This window comes from Hypomesus nipponensis, chromosome 19, assembly GCF_054491055.1.
Source record: "Hypomesus nipponensis isolate SF chromosome 19, ASM5449105v1, whole genome shotgun sequence".
Lineage (NCBI taxonomy): Eukaryota > Metazoa > Chordata > Actinopteri > Osmeriformes > Osmeridae > Hypomesus > Hypomesus nipponensis.
Window position 1 is genome coordinate 16,319,695 of NC_140379.1, and position 27,967 is coordinate 16,347,661.

A 27,967-nucleotide genomic window follows, 5' to 3' on the forward strand; every position below is an offset into this window, starting at 1 on the left:
GTAGTTTGTTGCCAACTGTCTCAGCGCCTGTCTCCTGGGAGTGCATGAACTCCTCTACTGATTCAACGTTTACAGCTTTGCTTTATGTTTTTGATATGACCCTATGAAGACACACTGCATGGCACGATGTTAATGTAACTGTAAACCAAGGGCATGTATTCACCAAAGATACTTGGCCTTAGAGGAAGGGAAACTGTTGAGCTTGCTATGCACGCGAGAACCTGGACTCTTTATCACCCGCCCAGAGTGTCACAACAAACCAATAGACCCGACAATAACATCACTGTATTCCTGGCATCTGGAAGGATGTGTGGTGTGTGTGTCTGTGTGTGTCCTGTCCTTATCTTCTCACCGTCTCGGGTGTCTCCTCTCTGATGTCTGGCGCTAGCAGTGTCGAGGACTTGTTAAAACGATCTGACTCCAGCATCAGGGCCGGAGTCGGGCTGCGTGCTGCGATGAGGGTCTTGTGACGACACAGGGCGGCAGTCAGCGCTCTGGAAGGTCTGAAATCCAAGAGTCACGCTATGGCAGGACCGTCAGTACACAGCAAGCTTGCCAAGCCCGTCCCCACACATCCATCAGAGATGTGCAGGGGAGACGGGAGACCTCCTGGGGCTGGCGTCTGGGCTCTGACAGGGCGAGTCTGCTCAGCAGTGGAGCCCGGCCCGTGTTGTGTTCTACTGAAACTGAAGTGCTCGTTGACGCATCGATTTGGAATGTGGCGCATCGATAGATAGAAACGGCAAAGCGTTTAGCCCGTCTCCTTGTAAGGCCCTGCTTGTTTGCATGTTTGGCCATCATTCAAATGATGTACCGCAAGGCATTGTCTTACACAATGATAGAATCTGAAATTTGATTGTTGGGTCCCTGTTGGACTCCACATTTTCCATAAACTATCCCCCCTTCTTTCCTAAACACACGATGACTGATCCAGCATTGCAGTGTGATACAAAATGGACAAACACCAACATACACATGCATGCGAAGATGAAAAATGTGCTCGTGAAAAACGTTGAACAACACATGATTTGAAGTGTTTTGACCCGGTGTTTGATTACTTCTAGATTTACTGTAGAGAGATTTAATGTGCACATTTCCTCCGTTAGAAAGCTTAGAGGGTGTATGCCAGGCAATATATCTAAGGCTCTGTAAAAAAAAGAAAAATGCACGTGTTTATTAGACGTGATTCAAACTGTTTTCAGTACACAGAGTTGGAGGAATGGAAGGGTTTATCTCCATGGCTTAATTGCACAAGCCTCGACATTCCAAAAAGAGTCAAAAATATCTCCGCTCATCCAACCCTGGTGCTGTGTGTCCTTGATATCCGCATCAGGCTCAATTGACGGATAGCCAACAGATTCTCGTCTAAACAGATTTGAAATGGGAACATTCTTGAGGATGGTCTGCTAGTAGATAAATCTCTGGCAGATGCTGGGGTTCTGGTCGAGATGCGTTCCCAGGGCGACGTCACAAGCCCGGAGGGCTGGCTGCATGTCCGGCTGCAGACCATGGTGGACTGGACCCCTCGGCCCTGCCTGGAGGGCTGTGGGTCACTGACCAGAGGGGCAGCATGACATCAGTACATGGCCACAGACTAATGGCAGCAAGTGGGCCAGGGAAAAACAGCCCAGTATTGTCTCTCCCCTGAAGGCTGTGAATGATCTTTGATATGGTCGTCCTCCAGTGTAGAGGGTGAGCCTGGGAGATAGTCCAAGCCTCACGGATTCAGGACATGGATCGCCAGTACGTGACACGCATGAACTAAGAGTCATGGGCCGGGTGCATTCCTCCACAAAGTATCTCCTCAACCCTGTCCTCCTCGTCACCCACCCCAGAGCCCAGAGCCCCAGAGCCCAGATTCCCAGAGCCCCAGAGCCCAGATTCCCAGAGCCCCAGAGCCCAGAGACCCAGAGCCCCAGAGCCCAGAGCCCCAGAGCCCAGAGCCCAGAGCCCCAGAGCCCCAGAGCCCAGAGCCCCAGAGCCCCAGAGCCCAGAGCCCCAGAGCCCAGAGCCCAGAGCCCAGATTCCCAGAGCCCCAGAGCCCAGATTCCCAGAGCCCCAGAGCCCCAGAGCCCAGATTCCCAGAGCCCCAGAGCCCAGAGCCCCAGAGCCCCAGAGCCCCAGAGCCCCGGAGCCCAGATTCCCAGAGCCCCAGATTCCCAGAGCCCCAGAGCCCCAGAGCCCCGGAGCCCAGATTCCCAGAGCCCCAGATTCCCAGAGCCCCAGAGCCCAGAGCCCCAGAGCCCAGAGACCCAGAGCCCCAGAGCCCCAGAGCCCAAAGCCCCAGAGCCCAGAGCCCAGAGCCCCAGAGCCCCAGAGCCCCAGAGACCCAGAGCCCAGAGCGGAGCTGGAGGGCACCGAGTGAGAGAGCGCTCTGTGTGAGGATCAGGGCAGGTGCAGGAAGTGGGGCCAGTGGGAGCTGTGAATCATCCCTGCATGCCTGTGTCTCACGGAGCCAATGTGGCCTGGAAGCGAGGACAAATCACTGGGACCAACAAAAGACCAATAAAACAAATTGGTTACGCGTAAACTGCATCGCACTCGTCATTCATCTGAAGGGTATTTTTAGGCCCCGAGACCCACATTTACAATTTATATTTAGAACAATCTTGGACTGGAACAAATAAAGGACTGTAATAAATGAGTGTAAAATAATTGACCCAGATAGATTACCAGCAGATACAGGCTTGATTTCTGCTTTGATTAGAGGCATTATTCTCCTAACAAGTCCGGATGAATTACAGTGAGGTAATATGGAAAACATTCATCTGGTCGGTCATACTAAACCATCATTTTTCACATGGTATTGTATAACACAAGCGAGGTATTGGGAAAGCTGGAGAAAAAAACTGAGCTGCCTCATTGTTCAAGATCTCTTTGGCCCGTTAAATGGTACATCGGAAATCGTTTTTGTCTTTTCCCGGCTGCCTTGCATTAACACAGGGCCGGGGAGGTTGTGAAACATTGACAAGGGTCTAATGTCACCAATCAGACATTCTCTAATACGGTAGATAATCCATCTGTATGCCGACACAGCTCCAATAGGGGGACTGTGGAGAGAGGCTGTGTAATATGTGGGCTGATGGCCCTCCAACCACTTATTCTTCTTCAGGGAGCAGACGGTCCCAACTGCCCCATTCCTGAGAATCCAACCAGATCCTCACTTCCGCAGCCTCCCCTGCCCCCCCCCCCCTCCCCCCCCCTCCCAGACGGGGGCTGTAATCCCCGACCCCTCCAGGGGCTTTCTAAATATGGAGAGACCTGCCAGAGGGGCGTCTGTCCAGATGTCAGCCAGCTCAGTTTTGCACCTGCTCCCAGTCCTGGCCAGCTGGGAGAGAGCAGCTCAGGACCAGGACTCCCCGGGCTCAGCCTCAACTCAGGGGGATTCCTTCTGTCAGCCTGCCGACTGACCCTACCCCCAGGGACAGGCCCCTGCCCCACCCCCCAGGGACAGGCCCCTGCCCCACCCCCCAGGGGCAGGCCCCTGCCCCACCCCCCCCCAGGGACAGGCCCCTACTCCACCCCCCAGCCCCCCCAGGGACAGGCCCCTGCCCCACCCCCAGCAACTCCAGGGGCAGGTCTCTACCGTCCCGCCAGCCAGACGCCAGGTGTCCTACCTCTGCCCGGGTCTTACCTCTGTCACAGGCTGTCTGTCACAGCACCCTCTCCAGCGCTGGCTCTCACCACGAGCAGTGTGCCGGCTGCGGTGTCTCCTTTCACTGACGGGGGCTCCGAAGGGTGAGAAGTGTTCACATGACACCAGAAACGTCAGCTTAGGCTGAGCCCGGCTTCGCTAGCTGGCTGGATCTTGTGACCCATTGTGTGAGAATCTGCCATGTGGTATATTGTGGTGAGCTAACAACATCCTGGGCAGCATCACAATGGAGCCAGTGTAGTTCTGAGCCCTGCTGGAGTGTCACGGTGCCTGTGAATGCTCTCATCTCTGAACTTCATAACGAGATAACTAGTGTGGCTTGTTTCAAATAGGAAGGATACGACTTGACTAGTCTGCAAATGTCTTCCTGTTTGTGAGTCGGTTGACTATATTTATGACATAAGGGATATTCAACATTCATAACACAAAAAAGTACTGTTACACTCCTCAATAATGGATGCCTCTTCAAATATATCTCATAATAATAATCATAAAACAAATGTGGATTACAGTTTCAAGTATTCTTGATTTATTTCCAAAAAACAAATTAGTAGGTCTATCACCACAAAACCTGGTACAAACATACAGTAACAGACATTTTTCTCAAATAGCTTCAGAAATCTTTTAGATGTTCTCTTTATGCTTTTTAGTTTTCTCAAACTGTAGGTTGCACATAGAACAGAGAGAGAGAGAGAGAGAGAGAACAGAGAGCTATATATTTTTTTAAACAAACAATGTCCCACTTATTTATAGTAAAAGCCCTTAAAAAGAACCGGAGCCTATCTGGATAATCTGAGAAATATAGTATAGTCCCCTTCATTTTCAACACAATGGCTCACAGTTATTCTCACCATAGACAAGAAACTGTTACAATAACAGGTACTAACACAGACAACAAAAGAATACAAAAACCGTTGTAAAGTTGGTTGTAGTACAGTTCAGGTTAGAAAAAAAGCATGTTTAATACATTTATAAAAAGTATTCACATAAAACAATAAGCAAACCACTGAAATTGAGTTAAGCTTTTAATAAAAAAAACAATAATTTACAACACAAGGACAAAAATGTTATCCATGAATAAAAAACATTCATGGGTTTTAACAAAATAGAGAAACACCCATCACTTACTTAAATAGAACATGTCAGGAAAATGTTTGGAGCTTTAGTGTGCAAAGTATTTCTTTTCTAATTGGTCCTGATAAAGGAAGTCATAGGTACAACATCATAGAGTAATGCCTTTTGCCTTGCTGTTTGTCTCTGTTATAGAAAATCTATAATTATATATGGAGTGCATATATTAAGTGCAAATAAATTGCCTCGTCATATTGTGCATTTTTAAAACCTCTGAGTTTTTGGTGGTTCATCCTTTCCATTAAGCAGCGATAACTTTTCCTCGTCGTGAAAAAAATATTTGAGAAGTTCTCTAGTTTTCGCTGTCATACTCAACTCTTCTATTGAAAACACAGTTTGAAATGGCCAGTGCTATTGCTTACGTCTATGTGGAACAGAAACAGGACAGCGAGCTCGCCTTGGTAGTGTGACATACTCAGGCGTCAGCTGACAGCGTTCCTAGGTCTCCTCCCTTAGTGTCCACTCCCTGTAGCAGTGCCAAGGTCCCCGGGACCAGAGAGGACTCGGACACGCGTCCCCTTAAACACCTCCTGAAGCTGACAGACTGCTGCCTGTCTGAAGTCCTGCATAGTGGCCTCACAACAGGCAGAGAGAAAGATTTAAGGGAGGGCTGGGATACACACCCTCCACTACCAGGCACTTAGTTGACTGTGGTCCTTGTGATAATGCCACTCCTGGGCTGACACAGGTGAGCGGGGGTGGGTCGTGTGTCTCTACCGTCACCCCCCCGCTGGCTCTCCCTCTAGTGGTCCTGCTGTTGTCCGACCCCTTCCGGCCTGGGGGTCAGGGGTCGGAGGTCAGGCGTCGGAGATGCAGCTCTGGATCTTGTCCATCCACAGCTGGGCGTTGGGGGCGTCCGACGCGCAGAAGTTGTACACCCTCTTGGTGGTCTTCAGCTGGAGAGGGGGCGACACACACACACACACACACACTTAGACCGGATGGATGGACACATGACACTTTTTCGGAGGTGGACAGGTCTAAAAGAGGGTGTCGGCTGCGACGGAGGAGAGAAAAGAGAGAGGGGGGAGGGAGAGAGACACTCACGTCGAAGAAGGCCTTCTCACTGATGTGTTTGGGCGCTGCTATGGTGGGCGCGGCAACCAGGACCGACTCCACTTCCGCCAGGTCTATATGGCCCCGGCAGTTTGTGTCTTCCCCTGTGTCGTAGTACCTCAGCTGGACGGACACACACACACACACACCTTACTACCACCGCTACTTGCAAGGGGGGCAGATGGCTGAGTGGTTAGGGAATTGGGCTACCAATCAGAAAGGTTGCTAGTTCGATTCCCGGCCGTGCCGAATGACGTTGTGTCCCTGGGCAAGACACTTCACCCTACTTGCCTCGGGGGAGAATGTCCCTGTACTTACTGTAAGTCACTCTGAATAAGAGCGTCTGCTCAATGACTACATGTAAGGGAGCACCAGACTGTGGCAGGTTGCGTCGGAGCCCTCACCTGATGCTTGGTGATGTCCAACACGAACCAGCGAGGCTTCCAACCCTTCAGCAGCGCTCCCCGTTTGAACAGGACGCCCTCAAACGACCTGTGGGGGAAGAACACACGTCACGTGAGCACAGCGGAGGCACGTCAACCCTCCGGCCAGGTGTACGGCGACAGCTCGGCGACGGCCCTCCTCACCGGTTCTCCTCGTTCTTGGGGGTGAACTGGTTGTAGAGCGTGGCGGCGCGCCGGTTCACCCCGTTGGCGGCGGAGGCGGGGCTGCTGTCCTCCCCCAGGGCGCTGTCGGGCAGGTGCAGCATGGAGCGGCGGTGGAACGCCTGCAGGCTCGACGTGGGGATCAGGCCCGAGATGGACGCAGACTGCTTACGGAGCTGCACCGCACACACACACACACACACACACAGGTTACATATCGAAGCAGGAAAACACAGACGACGTGGACACACACCTCTCCGCTCTGAAGAGGAGGCGGCTGCTCTGCGGTGACACTCACGTTCCCCTCCTGTCGGAGGTCCTCCTGGATGCTGGCCCGCACCCTCTCCAGCGTGGCCTGCCACCTCTCGGGGGTCTGGCCCAGCTCCACCTCCAGCTTCTCCATGTCCTGGAACACCAAGCAGGCACCAACCATCAGGACACACCCTGGAGGATGGATCTGGAGTGGCATGCTGCGAAAGGGCTGGTGTGTGTGTGTGTGTGAGAGAGATGGCTTGTGTGTGTGCGTGTGTAAGGGCTGGTGTGTGTGTGTGTGTAAAGGCTGGTGTGTGCGTTGGAGCCTCACGGTCAGCAGTTTGGTGATGGCGTCGGGCTGGGCGCGGCCCACGCTGCTGTAGCAGGGCCACACGATCCTCCTCCGGCTGGTGGCGATGGTGTCTGCCTCCTCCACACTCTCCGACCTCATGGCCATCATGCGCCAGTCGTACGACGGCCCCGTGGACAGGGTCTCGCCCGTGAAGAAGTCCCACTTGCTCAGGTTGGGGATGCTGATCGATGGCTTCAACACCGGCTACACCGCACGACAACACAAACACAACAGACAAACCCCCAAACAGTAAATCGCTGTCTTCAGGAAGTGGGTCTGATGTCAACATATTGGGAAAAGAAGCGAGACTACTGTACTGTACAAGCAAACAACACCCCCGTACAAACGACAGGATCTCTTTCCCATTACACAGACCAGGCTCATCACACTGGCTGCTGTGGGAGAGGAGAGCCGTCTCCCCGGCGATATGAATCAGCCTTAATCACCCAGAGTGCATCAGGGCGGCGGGAAGCCAGTGGGAAAGAATGCGGCCCACCGGACCTAACACTTCCCCGAACACTTAATCACAGCCCAGCCGCCAGGGCCTGGGACCCGGGGCCAGCTACCAGGCCGCCTGTTTCTCCCCCCTGCTCCGCATGATTTACACCGGCCAGGGAGACGTGGGCACAGGCCTGAGCCATGGCTGCGGGGGCAGTGATTAACGGTTCTCATGAATGCCCACCACACAACCCCCCCCTTCCCCTTCCCCTCCACACACACACACACATCGTCTCCAGGAATCCTGTTTGAAGTTGTGACTACACCCCCCCCACCCAAAAGCAGAGGTAAACACCGACACTACAACCTCCCATGGCTTCTCTCCTCGCCGTAAACAAGCGCATCACGAGCAACGCCGAGCTTCTTAGTCAGGCAATAGGACAGACGGGATGTTCCGGAGCGTTTCCGACAAACATCAACAACAAACCGCGCAGCCTCGTTCACCAGCGGGAAACTGGGAGAGGGAACACAAGAGCCTTGTGCAAGAGTGGCGGCCTATCAATCATCACGGACGCCGTCTGGGCAAGGAAGCATGAGGTTCTGAGTTCTGGACTGGCTGCTCCTGGAAGGGCCCGGAATGTGGAATTTGGCCAGCGTGGGCCAGCTCTAGTGGAAGTGCACTGGAGAAGAGGCTGACATGAGGAGCCCAGCCCTGCTTGGGTGGGGGGGGGGGAGCTGAAAGGAGATGGAGCAGAGATGTCTGCTATCTGCCTGGGGAGTTACAACACACCCTAGGAACGAGATCACGCACTCAAAAGCACTCCGTGATGGAGCGAGCAAGCGCGCGAGTGTACACACACACACACACACTCAGACACACACAGAGAGAGAGAGACTCACAGACACATCGGAGGGGTTGTACAGGTAGTTGAAGAAGACAGGGATCCTCCGGTGCATGCGGCTGATGCACTCCCAGATACAGACGCCTCTCCTGGCCTGCTTGTCTCCCTTGTCCTCGAACAATGTGCCTATTGGAAGGGAGAGACAAAGGGGAGACTGTTTGGCTTCAGGGACACGCACCTCTCCCACTATCAGGTGGCAGAGAGCCCTGATGGCAGATAAGGCAGAGGGCTCAGGTGCTGTAGCAGAGGTCCACTGGAGAACTTCCGCAGATAACAACCACTAGGCTGACACTCCCAATGGGATGTCCTTGTTGTCTAAGCTGTGAATTTAGACTCATTTGAGCCGAAACCCACACTGTTCCTGAACCCAGGGGCTTGAAGGTACAGTTCCGCCCACGGTTCAAATCCCCCTGCAGGCCACCAGGTGTACTGACCGTGCTCCAGGCGCTCGTAGTCCGAGTCCAGGAGGAAGTTCTTGAAGCGGTTGGAGATGTGGTGGTAGGCCAGGAACTTCAGATAGTGCTGGTTAAACTCAAACTCCATAGGATGCTGCTCCAAGACCTGCATGGAGAGGAGAGGGTCATTCCAGAGGCGGGATGCACAGCCCTGGCCCCTGGCCCTCTGTTGTGACTACAGATGGCCCTGGCTTGCACACACGCTCCTCATTACCCACATCGGGAACGCGCCAGGCCGGACCAGGGGTCAGTGACATCATCATTCCCAGACACAGGCTGTGAGGAGGCAGTCCGCCAGTGTCCGGGGGAGTGGCCCAGCTCAGAGGCCCTCGCTCCTCTGTTCCTATCTCAGGCCACCTGGGTCTACTGGCGAAAACAACAGCTGTTTCTAGGATGAGGCACTTCTATTTTGGGAGCCGTCCGGTTCCCTCTCCCCCCGTTGGAGGCACTTTGGGGCCGCGGGGCCCCCGCCAGGAGCCGCGGCGGCTTGGCAGCCGGAGGGCCGCTTTCAAAAGAGAAGGAAACGCACAAACTATGTGTTGATGTAAGTGCATGGGAGTGGGACCGGCGAGGACAAGGGAAACACAACGTTCTCTAAAGTCAGCCCTGCAGCCTGGACCCAGCTCCCCGGGTCTTCAAGTCTTCTCCACCACCCCCCCACCCCCCCCACAGCTTTGTGAGAGCTCCAATCCCCACAACTGCAGATTTTTACTCAACAGGCGGAGAAATGCGGAGGGGGGGGACGGGGGGGGCAAACACGCTAGCGAGCGTGGACAGCTCCGGCACTTGACCACAGGGTTCACAGACCATCTGGACCGCAGCCTCCACTACACTGCTCCCCTGCGTACGACTCTGTCTGAATTACTTATCCGATGTGGGGATTGCAGTTGTACAGAACCGCAGAGTGTAACAGCTGAATCTCTCTCTTTCTCTCTCTCTATCCCTCTTCCTCCTCCTCTCTTCTCATCCCTTTCTCCTGCAGGAATGTGATGAGCTCATGAACCGGGGGTGGGAGGGGAAACAGCAGAGGGGTGTGTGTGTGTGAGAAGGGGGTGTGTGTGTGTGTGTGTGTGGGGGGGGGGGGGTGTCTTGCCTGGTGCACGCAGTCCAGGAACTGGAGGAAGATGGGGGTGAAGCCACTGCCCTGGCTACAGGGGGTGAGGTTGCTGCGCTGGCTGAACTTGTGGCCGAAGGAGAGCCAGTCCTTCTCCAGCAGCACCTGGAAGCCCTCCAGGGTCCTGTAGAACGGGTCGCTCAGCAGCTGCACCAGGGACACCACCTGGAGGGAGGGAGAGAGAGAGGGAGAGAGACAGGGAGAGGGAGAGAGAGACAGAGAGAGACCACGGGAGAGGAAGAGACAGAGATGGTGTGTGAGAGGCAGACAGCGAGAGAAACAATGGAACATTACAGCAGTGCTAATGGACGGAGGGACGGAGGATGAAAGTTGAAACGGGCCCTTTCGCCCTCAAGACTGAGGACTTGAGCTTGACCTCAGTACTTGAGGTCAGCTGGGTGAGCAGGTGAACGAGGGGCAGGTTTGAGTCTGTGGCCACGCCCATCCCCCCCCCCCCCCCCGTCTCCCTCCACCCTAGATCTCCTACATGCCCCGTGAAGCACACTGTCCGTGGCCCCTCTGCTTGGCCAGGCTCCCTGGCCCTGTCTCCTCCAGCCAGGAGAGGAGGCTCCACACGTGTGGAGGCCCACACCAACACCTCAGGCCAGGGGGATGTTTGAGTCTGGCTGAAGAAAACCTCCAGGAGCTTTCTCTCTCCCCCCATTTCCTCTGGACAGCCCGGTCCCGACCTGAGCTCCTCGCTCCCGAGGGCGGATGGGAGAGGACGAAGAAAGGGAGAAGGAGAGGATACGCATGCAGCCAGCTCAGACAGGACGCCAGAAAACACGGACCGCAGCATCGTTTCACGCAAAATTGAATTTGACAAAATAAAAGTGGGCCCTGTCTCCTGAGGGTGTGTTTTTTTGGGGTTTTTTTTCTGGGGGGGGGGGGGGGGGGGGGGCAGTAAGGAGGACGCGCTGGGCTGGACACGTGCCTGGCCAGCTTTACCACGGCAGCTCCACGCTGCACAGCACCAGGAAACACATTTGTAGGACATGCATGCTCGCTCTGCCTTGCCCAATAACGCCGTGGAAAACATGAGCTCACGGAGCAACTATGAGACAAAATGCTGATTACAGCGAATGGCCTGGAAGAGGAGGCCTGTTCCACAGCTGGCAAAACGGTGTCGCTAGGAGTCAGATCCCGATGGAATGATTCACTTCCAGAACAGTGGAGGTACCGTACCCATCGACACTTTCAGACGCTCTTTCCATCTGCTCTCATCCTGCTCCCTTCCTTCAAATCTTATCCTTTAGTCGTGTGTAGGTGTCTGTGGTGTGTGTGTTTGGGCTGTATGTTTGTGTGCTGTGTGTGTGTGTGTGGGCTGTGTGTGTGTGTGGTGTGTGTGTGTGTGTGGGCTGTGTGTGTGTGTGCTGTGTGTGTGTGTGGTGTGAGTGGTGTGTGTGTGTATAGGCTGTGTGAGTGGTGTGTGTGCGTGGTCTGTGGTGTGTGTGGTCTGTGTGTGTGTATGGTCTGTGTGTGTGTGTGTGTGTGGTCTGTGGTGTGTGTGTGTGTGTGTGTGAGTGGTGTCCTACCTGCGTGGTGATGTCCCAGCCGTCCTCCAGGCTGAGCAGGATGGACGAGCCGCTGTCCAGCAGCTCCACCAGGATCTGAGCCAGCTGCAGCAGCTTGTGAAGCTGGGGAACACACACACACACACGCGCATACAAACACACACACACGCGGTCGGTCTCACTCTAACCCTACTGCTATTTTTGGTCTACAATCAGTGGAGTGCTGCGGAGGATAAGTTGGTGCTAGCATGCACGTGTTAGCATTTCCCTTGGGAAAGCTCTTCATGAGAGAACACACTAGGGGGGTCAAAGTCACAGACAGCCAGACCATGGGGAGCACAGGGCTGGCTCTTTCTCACAGAACACAGGACTGACGTTCTGAAGGCTGGCGGGTGATGTCGGGGACTGATGGCCGCTTGAGTATACATCAGCGTGCGTGTGTGTGTGTGTGTGTGTGTGTGCGCGCTCACCTGCAGGATCCACTCGGAATCCTCCAGGGCTTTGAGGAAGGAGTCCACAGCGTCCGTAGACGTGGCGCTGGGTTCACAGGCTCTCAGCAGCTTCTTAAAGGAGGCTTTCACCTGCCGCGTGTCGGCAAAGTCCACGGGCACCAGCTCACAGTTCAGAGAAGAGTCCAGTTTGAAGCCCTGCGACACAGGGAACGGCAGTCAAAACACAGACACAACCATGCATTCTTACCAACCCAAGAAGAGCGGGGATGCCCGTTTCAGAACAGAACTGGCTACTGCCACATGCAAGAGCACTGAATAAAAGACCCGACCTTGTCCTGTCCCCCTGTCAAACAACGATATGACACTGAGTCTGTACTCAGACTGAAAATAAGACAATATCAGACATGGACAGCGAGGCAAATGTGAGAGAACACTATTTCTGGAAGTGTGGCCATCGGCCAACGACCTCCGTCCACGCAGCTGGCAACTCCAGCATACTAACGGTTATTTATAAGCTAATTTAGCCAAAGTAAAGAATATCCATTTCATATTCAACACACTCTCAGGCACACTGCACCATGATACCAGGGGGGAGAAAGAGCAGAAAGTCCCAGCGCTTGTCCAACCGTAATATTATCTGAGACAAGGGACTGGACTTATAAATCAGAATTGGATGAAAGGCAATCCAGTGCTCCTTATCAGTTAGACAATTTACAGTCAGTTGGAACAAACAGCCGTTACGGACCGGACTTCTACACTTCTCCCAAAATCCAACACACAGCCAAAAGATAAAAACATCTCACACCAGTCAGCCTCGCACGGCATCAAATAGCTGCATCCTTCCATCAGTCAGTGTCCTAAATCATGAAGACACAGACAGCAGTACCCATAGCAACCTTCACAGGAAGTTACATCAGGACCCATGCCTACCCTGAGGTGGGACTTTTCTCCAAAGATGTAGAAGGCGGCCTGCTGTTTGAGCAGCTGGGCCTGCAGGCTGTCGCTGCCTGCGGGGGGCGCCAGATCCTTCCCTGCCAGCCTGGCCCCCACCTCTGCTGCTGACGTGTGCTGGCTGAACCTGCTGCTGGAGCGCAGGCTGGCCCACACACCTGGGACACACACACACACACACACAGAGACACACACACAGATACACACACAGACACACACACACACAGGCACACACGACACAAGCACACACACACATACACACACACATACCAGAAACACAGGCATGCACGCATACACACACCAAAAACACAGACACACAGGTATACACACACACAGACACACACACACAGTTAACACAGACATCACAGACACCTGCCACAATTCAGAGTTTAACATCACAAAAAGACTGACACGGCTTACAGTTGCCACAGAGAATGATCGATGGTTAAAAACAAAATGACATATAGCAACATGACCATAACAAGGATAAATATCTATTCACTAACTAGAAAGGATCAAAAAGTACACTTTAAGATCTAAACGGATACAATCTATGCTTTTCAATAAGGAGTTGAAATCCTGCCCGACCACACACAATCAAACAACAGCGTCCTAACTCGCTTCTGTCTTCCAGCCAACATACTAGTCCCAAACCCTTCCTCCCCTAACCTAGTCCTAGTGCTCGCCCAACTGTACCCATCTGAGGCCTAGATCTAGCACACGTTAGGACTGAGAGCTAAACTGCAGTCACAAGACAGACCGCATGCAGTCGTACCCAGTGACTCAGGGCGAGAGAAACCCACAGCTTCCCTCTTCAAACCACAGACTAAGAGAGACACTAAGGGATGTGACAGGTTCTATTTGTCACCACAGTTCCTTCTCCTGTTTCTGGAAAGAGAGGCGCGGGTAGGCCACAGGGCTCTGCGAGGGCCACAGACGCTGACGTTAAACACGGCCCAGGGTTAGGAGGGTTAGGCTGAGGATGAAGTCATGAGCGAGGAGTAGATCAAGGAGACCCGGGGGCCTCTGAGAGGGTTGAGGGTGGAAGGTGGGGTGTAGACCAGAGAAGAGCAGAGATACACTATACCTTGATTGTGGATGCGTCCCTTAGGGGCAGGTTTGGGGTTTGAGTGAGTGAATAGTTTATCCCTGTACCCAAGCACTGGTGGGTTGTGAGTACGAGGGGAGAGGAGAGGGGAGGGAGGGTACAGAAACAGAACAACAATCAGATGGACATACATAGCAGGCGATGCACACTCCACCCTGAGACTGTATGACCATACGAGACACACACACACACACACGTCATACACCACCACCCCAGGAGTCATGGTAGAGATGGAGTCTACACCTCAGATGCCATGATAGTGAGAGAGACATGAACTTATGAATGGAGCAATCGACTGAACGAGGGTCAACATGCAGTGATGTTTAGTTGTCCAGGATGGGGGACCAAGGAAGAAAACGGAAGGAAGGCATAGGAATACATAACGCTCAGTTCCTGGAACGCGTGTCTCGGCCTTTCTAGATGTGCCTGATCAGCAACATTCAAGGCTTAAATCGGAGTCTTCAAAAGCCAACAAGTCAGCACGTTGTGCTGTTAATCATCTACCACTGCTGTTACAAGCCTGTGATGAAGGGAGATGGTTGCACTTGACCCTGAAAACTGTTGAAAACTGTCAAAAAATATTATCACCCAGATTGCACCCTGTATTACCAGGTGTGTTCTTCCATCCCTTCCTGTAAGCTCAAACATATTGCCTGCTAAATCAAGTAGTTGTTGAGCGTAACCCCGAACCAAAGCACACGCTTCGGCTTTTTCAAAACTGTGCCTAGCCCAGGTGGTCGCAGGGTGAGAAACGACATGCTCTCCGGAAGGTTGGAGAAACCGTGGTAACAATTTAGGGCTTACAGCTCTACACGGGTATGGGACTTGGAACAGTTGGCCCAGGTAGTCTAGCCAGCTTGTACAGTCTGCTTGAAGTCATGGACCCTGCCTTTCAACCTAATATCAGCAACTATTCTCTTCAGGGCCTCTGGTGTGTCGTGTTTGTAGATAGTAACATATTGATTCAGCGGGACACACACACACACACACAGAAAGACAGACTCACCTCCTCTGGCAAAGCTATTGGAGAAGGGCATGTCCAAATGGACCGGAGCCATCTTTGGCATTCTGGATGTCCTCCTTTCACTGCCTATAGCGTGCACATATACACACACACACACACACACACTTATGATTAAACTAAGTTCAGCTGAAAGTCATTGAGCAACTACCCAGCTGTGAGGAGACAGATGCTCTAAGGGGGGTGCTGTAAGTTAGCATGTCCCCCTTTGCCCACTAGGGACAAACACACCTTCACAGAGTCTGTCATAGCACACACAGCGTGTGTGTGTGAGTGTGTGTGTGTGTGGGGGGGGGGTAATCGAGAAAACAAAGGTTTACACCATCTAGACCGGGGCTGGAACGGGAATAGAACTCTGATAGCAGTGGTCAATTCTACCTCAGACAAAGAAAGTCCCACATCTGTGATTCCTGGTCACATGATGGGAAGTGAACCTGAGCCCCTCCAGACTCCCATCCTCTGAGACGGGCCTGAATCTCCACACAGAGAGACGGTCGTGCTCTCTGTTGACGCTGTGCTCGCTTATGACCCAGTTCCCAGAGACAAACAGTCGACAGCGATATAAGGGGAACCGGTTGTCGCTGACGGTGCGAGAGCGACTGTGTGCGAGTGTGTGAGAAACAGTCAGTGCGCGCGGCGGTCCCCCGAGCCTGGCACGGCGGGTCTCGTCCGTCCGCAGGGGTTACGGACGCAGGGGGTGACCCCACGGTGTCCTGTTCCTCTTACGCAACCCAACATTGTGCCTCAGTTCCTTCCCTCGCCACCACGGACCCCAGAAATAACCCAGGTCACACAGGAGAGGAAGACCCCGGGCGATAAGCAGCAGCAAAACAGCCCCATAACCCAGGACAAAACAGGAACACGAGACGAAAACAACAGCAGTGTGGAGTCTGGAGGGGACAGGAGGAGGAGAGTGCAGAGGAGGCCGAGGGAGAGGTTTACCTGGCGACATGCCGATGAGCGAGCGGTTGGTCAAGGTGTTGCTGCCGTTGAGTTTGAAGTGGATGGGGATGGAGCTGAGGATGGCCTGCAGGTACTTCTCCTGCTCCAGACTGCTGGAGGACTCAGAGGACGAGGCGGGAGCTACAGGCAGGGAGCAGGGCCGTCACTACACACACACACACACACACACACACCAGCACACACAGATACCTAGGTCCACCCAGACACAACCTCTGGGGCTGTAGTCCGGGGGGAAATCAGCAATTTCCTGCTTGTGAGAGAGAGTGTGTGTGTGTGTGTCTGTGTGTGAGAGCGAGGGAGAGTGTGTGTACGCGCAAGTGTGTGTGTGTGTGTGTGTGTGTGTGTGTGTGTGTGTGCGGGCCCACCTGTGGAGGAGGGGTTCTGGGACTTGAAGAGCCCCACCACACTCTTGCCATGGAAGCCTCCGGAGCGCAGCAGCACAGCCTTGGTGCGGGGGTGCTTCCAGCACACGACAGGCAGACGGTTGTGTCTGTAGCAGCGAGCCACCTTGTGAAGGCTGCTGTCCTGCACAGACTGAGGCACCACCAGGAGGCCGGGGTAGCTGTGGAACACACACACACACACACACACACACACACACACACACAGTCAGCAGCTATGGAGGGTAGTCTCATACAGCAATGTTTCATATCTGAACTGCATGGGAAATGTCAGTGTGTGGTCTGGGATCAAAACAAGCACTCCATCAATGGCCCTTGACACCGTGAAAACCACAGATGGACCCACTGGCTTCTGCCCTCTACTATCTGGACTGGCCCTGTGTGTGTGTCTGTGCGTGCGCGCGCGCGTGTGTGTGTGTGTGTGTGGGGGGGGGTAAAGCTGACCTGCGGCAGAGAGAGTAAAGCCTGTTGACAGCCGTGACTCTGAACTGCTCTCCAGTCTTGGAGCGAGACGAGCTGGCGGTGATGGTGCCCAGCCCCAGACGCTGGTAGTCCCGGAAACAGGCCCGCTCCACCAGCTGCTCCATGGTGGACTTCTCAGACGCCCTCAGAGTGCTGCTGGGGGGCGGCTCGCCCTCGTCTGACACTGCAGCACGCACACACACACACACACATACGCACACACATACACATACGCACACAGACTGCTTTTAGATAAGACACATCTGGTGTGGAACTAGTCCAACAGCCTATCTCTGTTAGGTAATCACCTCTCCTCCTCCTCAACTTACACTTTTCCCTTTTCCCTATGCCAACTCCCCTTCCCCCTTCCTCCCCTCCCCCCTTCCTCCCCCCTCCTCCTCCCCTCCCCCTTCCTCCCCCCTCCTCCTCCCCTCCCCCCTTCCTCCCCCCTCCTCCTCACCTGAGATGTCGTCATCCTCGTGCCAGGTCATGCGGCTGCCCCGGTCGTTCTTCTTCAGAGTTGTCTGTCCGCCACGCCCCATGGTGATCTTCCCGGCTTTCTTGGCTCCTTTTACGATGGTTTTGGACAGCGTCCTGGGGGGGGGGGGGGGGTTTGAGGAAGAGGAGCACAGGAGAGATGAAGATCATTCATCCCATCCTTGATGAGATCAGAGGATTTTCCAACATTTACAAACAGGGAAACCCACTGCTGATGTGTGTGATTGATGGCAGGAACAGTTAATGAGATATCATCATCCAACTAGGATTACAGGAATCTGTGTGTGTGTGTGTATCTCTGTGGCTCGATTATTGTATGAAGTTGAACTGCAGCAGGTGTATGGGTCAGGAGGGTGTAGGTAGAGGTAAAGGTAGAGAGTGGAGGTAGAGAGTGGAGGTAGAGGGTGGAGGTAGAGGGTGGAGGTAGAGAGTAGAGGTAAAGAGTGGAGGTAGAGGGTGGAGGTAGAGGATGGAGGTAGAGGATGGAGGTAAAGAGTGGAGGTAGAGTGGAGGTAGAGGGTGGAGGTAAAGAGTGGGGGTAGAGAGTGGAGGTAGAGAGTGGAGGTAGAGAGTGGAGGTAGAAGGTGGAGGTAGAAGGTGGAGATAAAGAGTGGAGGTAGAGAGGGGAGGTAGAGAGTGGAGGTAGAGAGTGGAGGTACAAGGTGGAGGTAGAGGATGGAGGTACAGAGTGGAGGCAGAGAGTGGAGGTAGAGAGTGGAGGTAGAGAGTGGAGGTAGAGGGTGGAGGTAGAAGGTGGAGGTAGAAAGTGGAGATAAAGAGTGGAGGTAGAGAGTGGAGGTAGAGGGTGGGGGTAGAGAGTGGAGGTACAAGGTGGAGGTAGAGGATGGAGGTAGAGAGTGGAGGCAGAGAGTGGAGGTAGAGGGTGGAGGTAGAAGGTGGAGGTAGAAAGTGGAGATAAAGAGTGGAGGTAGAGAGTGGAGGTAGAGGGTGGGGGTAGAGAGTGGAGGTACAAGGTGGAGGTAGAGGATGGAGGTAGAGAGTGGAGGCAGAGAGTGGAGATAAAGAGTGGAGGTAGAGAGTGGAGGTAGAGGGTGGGTGTAGAGAGTGGAGGTACAAGGTGGAGGTAGAGGATGGAGGTAGAGAGTGGAGGCAGAGAGTGGAGGTAGAGGGTGGAGGTAGAGGGTGGAGGTAGAGGCAGGGCTGACCTGAAGCCTGTGTTCCTCTCTTTCTGTTTGGGGAGGATCAGTTGAGGGGCTGTCTGACCGGCCGCGAAGGCAAACACACTGAAGATGGATTGTGGGTAACGGATTCTCTGGAGGTGCTTCCTGAAGATCTCCACCATCTCGGAGCTCACCTCCTCATCGAAGGCCACCTTGATCAGCTACGGGGGGGGGGGGGGGGGGGGGCAGAGGGAGAAGATGAGGGAGGTGGAGCAACCATCACTAACAGCTCACATCCCAGACCCATCGTGGAACAGCTGAAAATATTAGAACCATGAATGAGAAGGTCTGCTGTAATGGACTTCTCTAAAGCCAAAAAACATGTGCAGCAAACAGCGATTTTAGCAAGCGCTTTAGTGTCCGAAACAGAATGTACGGAATGGAAGAATCCGCATATTTCTCACAGAACATCTTCCATGGGTGAGGCTGGGGCTCATCCTCCCTCTGACACCCCCTCCCCTCCCCCCACACCCCCCATCCACCCTGAGCACACATCTGACCCCCCTCAGGGATCCCCCGTGGACTGCACCTCTCAGGGCTCTGATAATGGAGCCCAGACACATGCGCTGGCCAGGGTTAACACACAACTCACACATGAAAACACACACACACACACACAGGCAAGCCAAGTGACCCCCCCTCTGCAAACACAGAGCTTTTTATTGTCCCTGTTACTAAAAAGATAGGAATGAACCATAAAAACTTTACAACACTTCATGAATTGTGAAAGACCAAAACCATGTGCTACGTCGCGTACATCTCATTTTTTGGGGTTCTTCCTTAACTCTTAACTCAACATACCATTATACAAGGTTACTTTCAAGGAATGTAATAATATCAAGGCGGATGTAGGTTGGGAATCTGGAACATTTACATTACATTTACATTTAGTCATTTAGCAGATGCTTTTATCAAGAGCGACTTACAGTAAGTACAGAGTCATTCCCCCAAGGCAAGTAGGGTGAAGCGCCTTGCCCATAGACACAACATAATTTTTCAAGGTTGGGAATCGAACCGGCAACCTTCTGATTAATAGCCCGATTCCCTAACCGCTCAGCCAGGGGGGTCAGATGTCACAACTTCCACAGGAATATATGGGCACTTCTTGAAAATTCTGCCAGTCACAGTGTGGAGTCAATTACAGAAGAACCCCTCACGCACCGAGCTGAGTTTTCAATTTGCTCTATGAATGTACTCAATAATGTTCAGGAAAAATCAAACATGCCGCCTCAAGGGATAATCATCCTTAAAATCCTTATCATTAGGATTGTGTGGTGGTGGTGGTTGTGGTGGTGGTGTGGTGGTGGTGGTGGTGTGGTGGTGGTGGTGGTGTGGTGGTGGTGGTGGTGAGGTGGTGGTGGTGGTGAGGTGGTGGTGGTGGTGAGGTGGTGGTGTGGTGGTGGTGAGGTGGTGGTGAGGTGGTGGTGTGGTGGTGGTGTGGTGGTGTGGTGTGGTGGTGGTGTGGTGGTGTGGTGGTGGTGGTGGTGGTTGTGGTGGTGCTGTGGTGGTGCTGTGGTGGTGTGGTGTGGTGGTGGTGGGGTGTTGGTGTGGTGGTGGTGTGGTGGTGTGATGTGGTGGTGTGGTGTGGTGGTGGTGGGGTGGTGGTGTGGTGGTGGTGGGGTGGTGGTGGGGTGGTGGTGGGGTGGTGGTGGTGTGGTGGTGTGGTGGTGTTGTGGTGTGGTGGTGTACCTGGAAGGTGGCAGAACGGAGCTGCAGCCTCTCCTGCATGTGCTGCTGCAGAAGGTTCTGGATGCTGATCTTCTTGTCCTTGGTCAGGGTGGACACTGGGAAGCTCCTGATGACCACCTGCTCCCCCACTGCTCACACAGAGACACACCTTAGACCTCACAGCTCACAGAGACCCAACACCTCCCTCACCCCCCCCCCCCTCCCCCCCACCCACGCAGCAACACTCAACCAACCCTCCCAACCTCCAGCTTGGAGGTTCATACTCCAGGCAGGACTCACTGCTGAAGGACACATGTTCAACCTCCGGCCATTTCTAGAGACTTCTACAGGGGATGCTAGTGCTAATAGCGAGGACAGGGACGCACAGAGCAGAAAGCCTACCTAGCGGGTCGTGGGGGGCGCCCTTGAAGATGATGCGGTAGGTGGTGAGGAAGAGGGCTCCCTCTGCTGGGAGGATGTGAGGCCCCCCCAGGAGCCCCCCTGTGGCCTCCTCCCGTCCATCGGGGTCCAGGACCACCCGCAGCCCCTCCGACACAAACTCTTCCCCCGGGAGCAGCACCGGACGAAGGATCTTAGGCTGCGGGGGGGGCAAAAGGTCACGGAGGTTACGCTGACTGCACAAGCAGTACACAGGCCTTGTATCCACACAGACATGCATGGGTATGTGAACAAAGGCCTGGAAAAACACAGACACATGCACGTATGCACGTCCCCGTCCCCCCCCAACACACACACACTCACACACTCAGCGTATTGGCTAGGACATCAGCAGGTCACGCATATACCCTGTCACACCACCGCAACATCTCATAAAACACTTTAGCGCATCCACACACTATAATGGTCAATCAGCATGCCAGGGTTTACATCCACTGATCCAGGGCCAAGGAAGCCATGTCTTGTACTCTGGGCTCTGAGGAAGATAATGACCAGATGTAAACTAAACGGTTCTGGAGAACAAGTCGTTCTTTCTACATATTTCTATTAATAATTATTCCACTCCCAATGTAATTTTTGATACATGATTCGTAGTTCAATGTGAACCACATGGACAGTGACTGCAGGCTGCACAGTATCTCCTCAGTGACCCCCCCCCCTCCACCCCCACCCCAACAACAACAACATTAATATCTCGACAAAAATGCAGGAACCGATGTTGCCGCAACATCCGAGCCGAGTAACGCAATCAAGTCTGGAAGTCTGAAAACAGCAAAAGGGGGTGTTGGTGAGGCCAGCGGCATGCAGGTGTCTGAGCCCCCCTCATTACCCCCCCATCCTACACCCCCCCCTACCCCCTCACCTCCCCCCCTCCACACACCCAGCCCCCCAGCTGAGCGACAGCAGATGGGGCTCCACCTGGTCCACATCTCTGCAACCTGGGGGGGGGGGCGGGGAGGCTTTCCTCCTGAACAGGGAAGCGCTCACGGCTCGGTCCGCCACTCCTGTGTGTGTGTGTGTGTCAGGGAGACGGCACAGGCTGCAGGGGAGGAGGCCGTGGTCGAGACCGCTCTGGGGGGGTGGATGCGTTTTCCGACCCCCAGCACTGCTGCTGTGCGGACAGCCTCCAGAAACACAGAGAGAGAGGAGCGTGGAGGAGGTCTGGAGCTTCTCACCAGCTCAATGCTGTCCACCCCCACCTCCACCGTGGTGAGGAGAACCAGGGTGGGATCAGTCTCTCCCCCCATCCCAGGGTTGGCCAGGCCCAGCGGTGGGGGTAGGAGCCGGGGGAGCAGGGCCCCGTGAAGGCCCAGCCCGGGGCCACAGAAAGCTCTGATAAAGACAGTGTGGGTCCCGCCTTGCCAAGGCTGCCAGCTGGACAGCACTCCTACAGTCCGCATCAAACACGAGCCCACACACACACACGCCTACTATACATACACTGTACATACACCCACATACTGTGCACACAAACCCAGACGGCCCGGCAACCCCAGAGACCAGGAACACGACCAACAGCACTTAGCACTTAGTCACTGCCTCAAGCTACCAGTCAGGAGTGAATGTTCCACCTCAGCCTTAATAACAACACTGAATCACCAGCCAGAGTAGTAGCATGGGGCAGCAGGCTGGGGGCAGCAGGCTGGGGTGAGCAGGCTGGGGGCAGTAGGCTGGGGGCAGCAGGTTGGGGGGCAGCAGGCTGGGGGGAGCAGGCTGGGGGCAGCAGGCTGGGGGCAGCAGGCTGGGGGCAGCAGGCTGGGGGGGCAGCAGGCTGGGGGGCAGCAGGCTGGGGGGCAGCAGGCTGGGGGGGCAGCAGGCAGCAGGCTGGGGACAGCAGGCTGGGGGCAGCAGGCTGGGGGGGCAGCAGGCTGGGGGGCAGCAGGCAGCAGGCTGGGGACAGCAGGCTGGGGGCAGCAGGCTGGGGGGGGCAGCAGGCAGCAGGCTGGGGGGGCAGCAGGCTGGGGGGGCAGCAGGCTGGGGGGCAGCAGGCTGGGGGGCAGCAGGCTGGGGGGGCAGCAGGCTGGGGGCAGCAGGCTGGGGGGGCAGCAGGCTGGGGGGCAGCAGGCAGCAGGCTGGGGACAGCAGGCTGGGGGCAGCAGGCAGCAGGCTGGGGACAGCAGGCTGGGGGCAGCAGGCTGGGGGGGGCAGCAGGCAGCAGGATGGGGGGTAGCAGGCTGGGGGCAGCAGGCTGGGGGCAGCAGGCTGGGGGCAGCAGGCTGGGGGCAGCAGGCTGGGGGGGCAGCAGGCTGGGGGGACAGCTCCTCAGCTCTTGTGCTGCTTATGGCCCACCAGGATCACTCCTGCTGCTGTTTACACAGCGCTGCTGTCCTCGGCTGAGATCGTCACACACACACACACACCAGGCCTGACACTAACAAACACGCATGCTCATATACACTCACAGGCACGCACAGACACACAGGTTACAGGGGGGCCAGTTGCTCATGGGAACAACCATTTGGTTTGTGTGTGTGTGTGTGTGCATGTGTGGGAAAGAAAGCGCTTATCAAGCGTCGGCTGTGATAAAAGATAAGGCAACTACCAACAGAACGACAGTCTCGGCGGGGCTGGATGCAAAGCGCCCTCAGAGTAGACGTGACCTTCAGCTAGCCATGACGCTCTGGGCCTGGGTCTCACAGAGCAAGTTCATGCCCCAAATGACGAACTCCACCTGGACCTGCGAGAGCGACGTCTCCCAGTCACAGGCGGGTCGCATCTGGAGAAATAGGAGCATGCTGCAGCCCGCAGAGGTGGGAGGGAGGGGTGTTGCGTGTGACAGTGTGTGCGTGTGGTGCGCGTCCGGTGCAGGGCAGCCTCACCTTGTGAATGGGGGGCAGCCTCCTGCTCTCCCTGTGGACCGCCTCCAGAGTCTCCATCTGCATGGCCACAATGCCTGGGGGGGGGGGGGGGGGGGGGGGAGGGGGGGGAGTACATATTAGCCCGGTGCCCCACCTAGAAACACACACCTACTTACGAGCACAGCCTGTGTTTACAGATTAAAGGCCACCCTTTTTATGTCAGGAGATACGGTAATCTCCCTAAGCGCTGTGGGTTTTGGGACCAAAATACCCTCCCAGTCGCCCTTTGGCTTTTAAAGATGGGGCCGATATAAGTTACCACCGGAAAGCCGACAGAACGAGGACAGCGGGTCCTCGTTCCAGGACGATTGAGGACGTGTGACCCCCCGGGGGGGGTCGGGCTGGGTTCCCTGAGGGTTTACCTGGGATCATGCTGTGCAGGCTCTTGATGTGGTCCTGGGTCACGCCGCTCTCGGTGCACACCTTATCGATGAAGCGGGCCACGAACCTCACCACGGAGTTAGCCACGTCGCTGTTCTCCGAGTCCTCGAAGCCGCTCTCGGTGTCGAAGCTCTCGGCCACGCTGCCGGCAATACTGCACGACGCGCACGCACACACACACACACACACACATTAGGGCCAGTGAGTTACTTGTAGTTGAATGGGATGATACAGTAGGCAGAGAGGCGCCGATTTATGTTTTCCTCCGTGGAAAACACGGAAAAAAAAAATAGTCAAAAACATTTTGCATTTCAGAACCTAGGGAAATGAACAGCGGCCGACAAAACCACACGCCAGTTGAACTGACACGTAACCAGTAATCACGCAATCAGCTTCGTCAGAAATTAAGAATCAATGCCACCTCAGCGACATAACCCATCACACTATGACAGACGTTCCACTTAGCACCAACTGCCATGTTTAATTTTCAATAAATGTACATTTAATTTAGTTTATTTAGCAGATGCTCTTATCCAGAGCGAGTTACAGTAAGTACAGGGACATTCCCCCCGAGGCAAGTAGGATGAAGTGCTTCGCCCAAGGACACAACGTCATGGCACAGCTGGGAATCGAACCGACAACCTTCTCATTAGTAGTCTGATTCCCTAACCGCTCAGCCACCTGACCCCCATGTAACCTACCGGCAGTCTGCTCAGTATTGTGCTCGAGCTCTGGAGCAGCCACGGTCTCGGCGCCTATGGTTACGCATGTTACAAAAGGCGGGCAGAGTGTGAGAGGGGAACATTAAGGTGCGTTTGTGGCACGTTAGCGGTCTGGTCGGAGGTGGGCTGAGATGCCAGGGCCCGGGTTCAAGGCGTCCTGGCAACGCTACACGAGTCACATGGGACAGTGATGTAAGCATTCCACAGAGTTTACAAACCCACAGATGAGAGCCAGAAGTCCTCTCAGAGGAACACAACAAGTCTGGGGAAACAACGTACAAACATTCTTTGAAAGGAAAAATACAACAACAACAACATACAAGAATGTGGCCTCTGCCTCGCTCCCGCATCTCGAAAGACATTCATCGTGGGGCATGTAGTTTTTAAGAGACGTCGGTATGCCATGGTGTACTCGCTAGCCTTTGTAAACTGGCGGAGTGCCTCGCATTCTCAGTAGCTTGGTCGAAGTTCACTATGTGCTACTGTGCTGCGGAGAGACCAGCAGGAGGGTCGTCGGGGAAGCACAGGATCTGGAGATAGCTACTGTTCAGCCTTGGCAGGTCCTTCCACCCGTTTCGGAGAAAAAAGACCCCCAGGTGAGAGAAGTTTCCAGACTCGTTTCACTTTACAGCTACTGCTGAACACCGCGAATCCTTTTCACTGCCATTTGTGTTGCTCTTGGTTGAGTGTGGTGTTACCCCCCTCCTGCAGAAGCCCTGTGTGTTTTAAACACCCTAGCAGAGATGAGGCAGCACTCCAGTGTGTGATGAGTCAATGAGGGCCAGTCGGAAGGATGTAGGCTGGATCCAGAGGAGGTGTCGTGCTCCATCTGGCCAGAGAGGAGGCTATCAGATATCCAGTGGGGGAAGCCATTTCCACCCACGCACGCCTCAGCGCCTTACTCAGGGAGGAACAAGTACTCCCTAACCAAAACAGCATACAGAACAAACCGTTTCCCCATCAGGTTCTCTCCTCCAGATATCTCCCCGATTTGTCCACAACATCTCACCTCATGCGCCTGACCATGGTGTCGGACCAATGACTACAGCTTGGATTGGACGGCTAGGAGACTGTGGAAAGTAAGTCCAGTGTACCTGCCCTTGTACAGTCATTGTTACGAATGGCTAGATAAACTCGATATCTGTTATATCAGACCTGCTATACCGAGAAGCAAAACAACAAAAACACGTTAAACTCAAAGAAAGTCCATAAATCCCTGTGTGTGTCGCTGGGCCCATGCGTGCTTGCCTGTTGGTGACTATGCTGTTGCTGCCGCTCTCCCAGTCGGTGGCTGGGGCGCTCCGCAGCAGCTTGTTCTTGCTGGTGTCCAGAGGCACCAGCAGGTAGACCATGAGGCTGGCGTAGTGGATGGCCTGGCTGAACACGGTGCTCTCCTCGTTCTTCACCAGCTCCTGCTGCTTCTCCTTGCTCAGGGCCGGCCAGGCCCGCAGCTGCTCCGCCGCCAGGTCCATGGCTGTCCGCTCGGACGGACCGGCGGCCGGCTGCGCTTCCTGCTCCTGCGCGGGGTCGACGTGGGAAGATCAAAGATCAAGAATGTCGTATTTCAAACGGCTCCATTCTCCATACTGGAGACAAAGCACTGTGGAGAGAAAGGGAGCCTGGTTCTCTCACCTTGAGCCTGGCAGTGATCCCTTGTTTCTCTTCTGAGGTGGTGAGGTACAGAGCTCTGATCTGGTTCTGGACCTCGCCGTAGAAGGTGGACTCCCAGAACTGCTGATTGGTCCAGATAGGGTGGTCCTGGACACAGGTGTACGCAAACTGGCTCACTCCCACCACCAGTTTCTGCAACCAAACAAGCAGGGAGAGAGAGGTTTTTTTTTCACATGTGGAAAAACTGCAGAGCAGAAGGTTTTTCAACAAGCAGCTGAGTCAGGCTCTGGGAAGCCAGACCGGACAGTCCCAGTTTGCTGAGTATCTGTGTATGAAGGGTCCCTGTAAGAGAAGCTTGGCCTTACTCTTTCACAACTCGTGAAACTAACTGGGCTGCAAAGAGGAGAGCTTGTAAAGGAGAACATTAAAACCCTGGTGAAAATAGGAAAACAACACAAAGCTGCCAAAAGGTCTCTAATGTAATCAATCACTTCTCGTGGGTCATACGTTTTTCAGCACATTAGACCCCACACCAAGACTTCTATTCCCACTCCCAAAGTGGATATATATCTCTCTCACTCTCTCTCACACTCTCTCGCTTTTTCTCCCTCACTCTTGCGCACTCCCACTGTCTGTTTCCTTCTCTGTCTTTCTCCGTCCCTCTCTTTGTCTCTGTTGAAAAACAGGCTCCTGCTGTTTTTCCATGGTTAGAGCAGTTCAGAGACACCTGCTGTTTGCATACCACGCCTGGAGGGAACCAGCAGCACTCTGTTAAAGCCATGAAGGCTGTTCCTCGCTCCCAGCGGCTCTAGACATAAACACCAGTGAAGGCGAGGCAACAAAGGGACACCTCCACGGCCTGGGCCGAGGGGCGCGCTGGGCCAACATGGCACAGGACCAGCTGTGAACAAGTCACCCCCTCAACTCCTCCTCAACCCCCAACCCCCTCCCCTCGACCTTGGACCACCTCCCCCCTCTCCCCCCTCTGCCATCCTCTGCCTCCTCACCCACCTTGGCCTGCCAAACTTTTAGACCCCCCCCCCCCCCCCCCAGCAGAGCCGAGCCTCAGAGCCATGTGGCTCTCAGTAGACACTCTCAAGCCTCTTATTAGATTAGTGTTTCATTTCTATCCCTCCGAGTCTGATACAATAAACCGCACTGCTTTTTCTGTTATGGCTCACAATGGTTTCAACCCCGCCAGTGGCCAGCAGCAGCCCAGCTACTGTGGACGCCAGACAGGGGGAACAGACATGGCTCCTTCCCCCAGCAATGGAGGCTCCCTGCTGGGCCCAGCCACACCGGAGGGTTGCCCGGGGTTGAGCTGGGTGACCATGGCAGTGGGGGGAAGGAGGGGGGGCATTTGAGAGGTAGATGCCGGTCTAAAACCATCTTTGTTCCACACAGGATACAGTATGGAGTTCACCTTTCTCTCTCTCCCTCTACCTCTCCAAGATTCTCCCCCAGCAGCATCACCGGTCCCTCACTCCCGTAAGCAGAACACCGCCCCCCCGCTAAGCCGCCGCTCCGCAGTGCGGCCTCCGGCACATCCCTCCAACCCCGACATGTGCACGCGGAAATCCTTCCGAAAGAGCGGCGTTTCCACTATCCGGGAAATCAAGGAGCCCCGACGCTCATGTGACGGCTCGTCTGGACGTCGTTTCTCTCGCCTCCGCGGACAGGAACACTTTCATATGCATGAGCTTGGCTCCCGCCAGTGGAACACCGTGTCCTGCCCCTGGACGCTAGCAGCCACTCAG

General features: G+C 54.6%; 1 protein-coding gene across 4 annotated transcripts in view; it reads right to left on the reverse strand.

The window, feature by feature from the left end:
• Positions 1 to 4,161: 4,161 nt before the first annotated feature.
• The window catches only part of sbf2 (SET binding factor 2), a 78,821-nt gene continuing 55,015 nt past the window's right edge, over positions 4,162 to 27,967 (reverse strand). For 2 of the 4 annotated variants that reach the window (XM_084682396.1, XM_084682398.1), the window contains 25 exons: positions 26,232 to 26,402; positions 25,848 to 26,116; positions 23,859 to 24,031; positions 23,458 to 23,531; positions 20,582 to 20,777; positions 20,201 to 20,328; positions 18,497 to 18,672; positions 17,293 to 17,426; positions 16,815 to 17,016; positions 16,335 to 16,531; positions 15,949 to 16,089; positions 14,992 to 15,075; positions 13,965 to 14,039; positions 12,857 to 13,035; positions 11,945 to 12,121; positions 11,496 to 11,597; positions 9,940 to 10,125; positions 8,826 to 8,952; positions 8,390 to 8,517; positions 7,031 to 7,255; positions 6,746 to 6,853; positions 6,430 to 6,623; positions 6,247 to 6,334; positions 5,834 to 5,965; positions 4,162 to 5,682 (listed from right to left, as the gene is read on the reverse strand). In XM_084682396.1, the coding sequence (XP_084538522.1) occupies positions 5,584 to 5,682; positions 5,834 to 5,965; positions 6,247 to 6,334; positions 6,430 to 6,623; positions 6,746 to 6,853; positions 7,031 to 7,255; positions 8,390 to 8,517; positions 8,826 to 8,952; positions 9,940 to 10,125; positions 11,496 to 11,597; positions 11,945 to 12,121; positions 12,857 to 13,035; positions 13,965 to 14,039; positions 14,992 to 15,075; positions 15,949 to 16,089; positions 16,335 to 16,531; positions 16,815 to 17,016; positions 17,293 to 17,426; positions 18,497 to 18,672; positions 20,201 to 20,328; positions 20,582 to 20,777; positions 23,458 to 23,531; positions 23,859 to 24,031; positions 25,848 to 26,116; positions 26,232 to 26,402 (3,765 nt within the window). In that variant the 3' untranslated portion in view covers positions 4,162 to 5,583. The remainder of the gene's footprint in view (positions 5,683 to 5,833; positions 5,966 to 6,246; positions 6,335 to 6,429; positions 6,624 to 6,745; positions 6,854 to 7,030; positions 7,256 to 8,389; positions 8,518 to 8,825; positions 8,953 to 9,939; positions 10,126 to 11,495; positions 11,598 to 11,944; positions 12,122 to 12,856; positions 13,036 to 13,964; positions 14,040 to 14,991; positions 15,076 to 15,948; positions 16,090 to 16,334; positions 16,532 to 16,814; positions 17,017 to 17,292; positions 17,427 to 18,496; positions 18,673 to 20,200; positions 20,329 to 20,581; positions 20,778 to 23,457; positions 23,532 to 23,858; positions 24,032 to 25,847; positions 26,117 to 26,231; positions 26,403 to 27,967) is intronic. The other 2 variants (XM_084682397.1, XM_084682399.1) reach the window with 2 other exon arrangements.